This window comes from Theropithecus gelada, chromosome 1 (assembly GCF_003255815.1).
Source record: "Theropithecus gelada isolate Dixy chromosome 1, Tgel_1.0, whole genome shotgun sequence".
Lineage (NCBI taxonomy): Eukaryota > Metazoa > Chordata > Mammalia > Primates > Cercopithecidae > Theropithecus > Theropithecus gelada.
Window position 1 is genome coordinate 41,429,232 of NC_037668.1, and position 4,965 is coordinate 41,434,196.

The 4,965-nt window shown below is 47.3% G+C and overlaps 1 protein-coding gene across 1 annotated transcript in view; it reads left to right on the plus strand.

Annotated features, from left to right (window-relative positions):
* Positions 1–4,965, plus strand: part of AADACL3 (arylacetamide deacetylase like 3) — an 11,834-nt gene extending 6,869 nt beyond the window's left edge. Inside the window, exon 4 of the mRNA XM_025361350.1 lies at positions 3,254–4,965. Coding sequence (XP_025217135.1) covers positions 3,254–4,028 — 775 coding nt within the window. The 3' untranslated portion in view covers positions 4,029–4,965. The remainder of the gene's footprint in view (positions 1–3,253) is intronic.

Genomic DNA, 4,965 nt, shown 5'->3' on the forward strand with positions numbered 1-4,965 from the left:
TAAAAAAAAAAAAAAAAAAAAAGAAAGAAAAGAAAAGAAAAACAAAATTAAGAGATGAGATGAGAGAGAGAACTGGATAAACCCCTGACTTTACAATTCTTAGCTCCAGAAGGGTTTCTACCATGGGATGTTGCTGGACCCCTTATCATTCTGGTTGTGCCAAACCAAGAGATTGTCAGTAGAACATGCTAGCAAGTCTCTGCTAGAAAGTTATTTTCTAAATCCAAGGTAGACAGGATTTTGGAGTTAAGGGCATTGCTTTCCAGGACTTCCTGTTCCCAGGTGGCCTGAAATGGGGGTATGGAATGGAAATGGCATCAGCCATTTGTTGGTCCCATAGAGTATTTCTGTTTCTTTCTCTTTTCTTTCTTTCTTTCTTTTTTTTTTTATTTGTGGCCAGCATTGAAAAATAGTGAACTTTCTCACAAAATCTGGATTTCTGGAATCTCTTTGCAATACCAGGTAGGCATGGCAGCAATGGTGTTGAGTGTGCATAGCTTGTTTGGAAGAGTGCTGTATATCTCTGGCCTCTGGTGGTACAGTCAGTCCTCAACACTGTCGACAGGTTCTTGGAACTATGACTTGGAGTAAAACCAATTTTACCTATTACAAAACCTAGGCTAATTGATATAAACAGAATTAAGCTCTGATGGTATAATCCCGGTCACAAAACACCAGCAAATTTATTAAATTTTTTAAAAATTTATTTTACTACTTTTATATTTTATCATTTTCTTTTTCTTTTTCTTTTTTTTTTTTTTTGAGACAGAGTCTCGCTCTGTCACCCAGGCTGGAGTGCAGTGGTGCGATCTCGGCTCACTGCAAGCTCCACCTCCCGGGTTTGTGCCATTCTCCTGCCTCAGCCTCCCGAGTAGCTGGGACTACAGGCGCCCGCCACCGCGCCCGGCTAATTTTTTTGTATTTTTAGTAGAGACGGGGTTTCACCGTGTTAGCCAGGATGGTCTCGATCTTCTGACCTTGTGATCCACCCGCCTCGGCCTCCCAAAGTGCTAGGATTACACGTGTGAGCCACCGCGCCCGGCCTATCATTTTCTTTAGTAGAGGTGAGGGCTTGCCATGTTGCCCAGGCTGGTCTCAAACTTCTGAGGTCAGGCAATCCTTCTTCCTCAGCTTCTCAAAGTGCTGAGATTACAGGCGTGAGCCACTATGCCTGCTGTAAGCTTCTAAATAAAGACCAAAACCTGCTAATATTAAAAATTGAAATAAACATGAGCTATACATATATTTTTAAAAGATTGATAAAAACAAAAAGATAATTGTTTGCCCAATTCTTGGTGAATCAGTGAGTGATGGTGGTCATTCTGGTGGTGGGTTAAATCTAGGAATAAATGTTTGCAAGGTGAAAATTGTCAGGAGTACCTCTGACCATCTCCCAGTTCAAAACTAAGCACTCACAAATGTGGCAGGCTCACTGAGAGCTTCTGTACTGCATCATTTATTTTTGTGCAGATGTATGATTATTGTAGACTGTACGAATTTTTTTTTTTTTTTGAGATGGGCTCTCCCTCTGTCACCCAGGCTGGAGTACAATGGTGCGATCTCGGCTCACTGCAACTTCCGCCTCCTGGGCTCAAGTGATTCTTGGGCCTCAGCCTCCTGAATAGCTGGGACCACAGATGCACACCACCACACCTGGCTAGTTTTTTGTATTTTTGGTAGAGGCAGGGTTTCACCATGTTGCCCAGGCTAGTTTTGAACTCCTGAGCTCAGGCGATCCATCTGCCTTGGCCTCCCAAATTGCTGGGATTACAGGCGTGAGCCACTGTGCTTGGCTGACTTTATAAATTTTTTTTTTTTTTTCTGAGACAGAGTTTCACTCTTGTTGCCCGGGTTGGAGTGCAATGGCTCGATCTCAGCTCACCACAACCTCTACCTCCCGGGTTCAAGGGATTCTTCTGCCTCAGCCTTCCGGAGTAGCTGGGATTATAGGCATGTGCCACCACGCCCGGTTAATTTTGTATTTTTAGTAGAGACAGGGTTTCTCCATGTTGGTCAGGCTGGTCTTGAACTCCTGACCTCAGGTGATCCGCCTGCCTCGGCCTCCCAAAGTGTTGGGATTACAGGCGTGAGCCACCGCACCTGGCTGGCTTTATACATTTTTCATTTTGCAATAACGTATATTCCTTCATCTATTCGGTTTCCAACTCACTTATTCTAATTCAGGGTCATGGGGGCTGGATCCTATCCCTGCAGCTTAGGGAACAAGGCAGGAACCCGCCCTGGACAGGACACCCTCCTATCGCAGGGCACACTCACACCTACACCCACATTCACTTGGACCGGGACAATTTAGACACGCTCATGAATGTAACATACACATCTTTCGGATGTGGGAGGAAACCGGAAGACCGGGAGAAAACCCACACAGACATGAGGAGGATGTGCAGACTCCACACAAACAGTAGTAGCCTAGGCTGGAGTCATTTTTCTTCCTTTCATCAATATAATGAAACAATGTTGAACGAAATGACATTATTTGAGGGCTGCTTTTTTTTTTCTTCTTCTTTGAGACAGAGTCTCACTCTGTCTGTCGCTCAGGCTAGAGTGCAGTGGCGTGATCATAGCTCACTGTAGCCTCAACCTCCCAGGCCCAAGCGATCCACTTGCCTTAGCCTCCTGACTAGCTGGGACTACAGGCATCCACCACTACACCCAGCTAATTTTTTGTATTCTTTGTAGAGATGGGGTCTCACCATGTTGCCCAGGCTGGCCTTGAACTCTTAGTCTCAAGGGATCGGCCCGCCTCGGCCTCCTAAAGTGCTGAAATTAAAGGCATGAGCCACTGGCCTGGCCGACCTGCTGTATTTAAGTCTATAAGATCCCCCCTAACAAAATCTGTAGGTATGGCATGATTAATTAAAAACCCAAGCAGGCCTTGAAGTTGCTCATACAAGAATCATAAAACAGGAAGCAGGAGCAGGTGAGTCAGGGAAGCAACATGAGGTAGGTTCAGGAAGATGGGGCCAGTGTGGGTGATATTTACACTGTTGGCCAATTGGTGGATGTCTCGTGACATAGGTCCCCCATTAGGGCATTGAGACAGTAGGAATGGCACCTGCCTAGGTATGTGGGCTGTATGTGTCTCGTCTCATTTAAACCTCACACCTAACTACCTGCTCAAGTTTCAGAAAGGGAAGTGAATGGACTAATTTGGGCTAAAAGATGCTAGACGCTGATATTTTTGGATCTGCTGGGGCGATGGTATCAACTGTGTTTCTTGATTCCTTTTCAGTTACCGCCAGTTACCTAAGCATAAGTTTCCAGTGCCAATAAGAGACTGCTTGGTGGCCACCATCCACTTCCTGAAGTCCCTGGATGCATACGGAGTGGATCCAGCCCGGGTTGTGGTCTGTGGTGACAGTTTGGGAGGGGGAATAGCCACGGTGGTTTGTCAAAAACTTGTGGACAGGCCAGATCTGCCCCGGATCCGAGCTCAGATCCTGATCTACGCCAGTCTCCAAGCCCTGGATATACAAACCCCTTCCTTTCAACAGAGTAGGAACATCCCCCTGCTCAACTGGAGTTTCGCCTGCTACTGTTTTTCTCAATACCTGGACTTCAGCTCCTCCTGGCAAGAGGTCATCATGAAAGGCGCCCATTTGCCTGCCAAAGTCTGGGAAAAGTACAGAAAGTGGTTGGGGCCAGAAAACATCCCCGAGAGGTTTAAGAAGAGGGGCTACCGACCGATATCCCCTGAGCCCGTGAATGAAGCTGCTTACTTGGAAGTAAGTGTTGTCCTGGATGTGATGTGCTCGCCTCTGATTGCAGAAGATGACGTAGTGTCTCAGCTCCCGGAAACTTGCATCGTGAGCTGTGAGTATGATGCTCTCCGGGACGATTCGCTGTTGTACAAGAAGAGGCTGGAAGACCTGGGAGTGCCCATGACCTGGCACCATATGAAGGATGGTTTCCATGGAGTGCTCACCACCATTGACATGAGCTTCTTTCACTTTCCGTGCTCCACGAGAATTCTGAATGCGTTAGTCCATTTCATAAAGGGGCTGTGACCATCTTTCTTCTCTGCTGGTACTGCGGTGTGGATTCCACTGGCCCCCAGCCTCCCACAGGGCTCTCTGTTGCTGATTTAGGTGGTGCATAGTGGGGCTAGGGAAGGGGTAGAGGTTGCTGTCACTTTTCTAGTCCAGGTTCTAGAACCACACGATGCATGCTCCTGATGTCCAGAGGATGTGGTAGAAAAGACAGGTGTGGGGGTGGGAGTGGGGGTCTCTGTCTCTGTTCTCTGTTGGGAAAATCTAGGCTGACAATCTTCAGTGGCCATTTGTGGGAGTGAATCAGCAGGTAAGAGCTGTTCTCAGCCTCCCTATGGGGCAGTTCAGGCTCTCCAGATTGATCCATACTGTGTGTGACTTGTGTCCACTTGGCTGGACTTTGAAATAGCACAAGGACAACACGCATAACCTCACGGGGCTTTCCCAGTGAGGCTCAGAGGCAGGAGCTCTGATGCTCTCGGCTGCTGTGAGGTAGTGGTGGTGGTGGAGAAACTGGCTTCACCCACCTTCTCTTCTGTGAACAGTAGTGACTTTTCCTGCTGTTTCTCAGCCTCTGGGATCAGAGTCTTGACTGCCTGGGCTGGAAATGTTAAGATAGAATGGACAGAGCTTCCACAGTTGTTGGCATCGTGTGGTGGGTGAAGACAGCCTGCAGCTGCCCGACTTGGGGAGCTCTGGAGCTCCTGGAATCAAAGCCTGGCTTCCAACCAGAAGCCCCAAAGCAATATTCTAAGAGTTTGAGGAGAGAAGACGGGAGGGAAGTGGGGTCCTGAGTTAGAGAACCATGAAGGCTGAGTCTAACTAGATAACCCTGTCCACAGTGCAAAGTCAAGACAGCCAAAGGAACAGAAGATGTATTCGTGAGAACTATTTCTTTTTTAAGACATGGAACCAACTCAAATTGGCCTCCATTAGAAAGAGAATAGATTGGCTT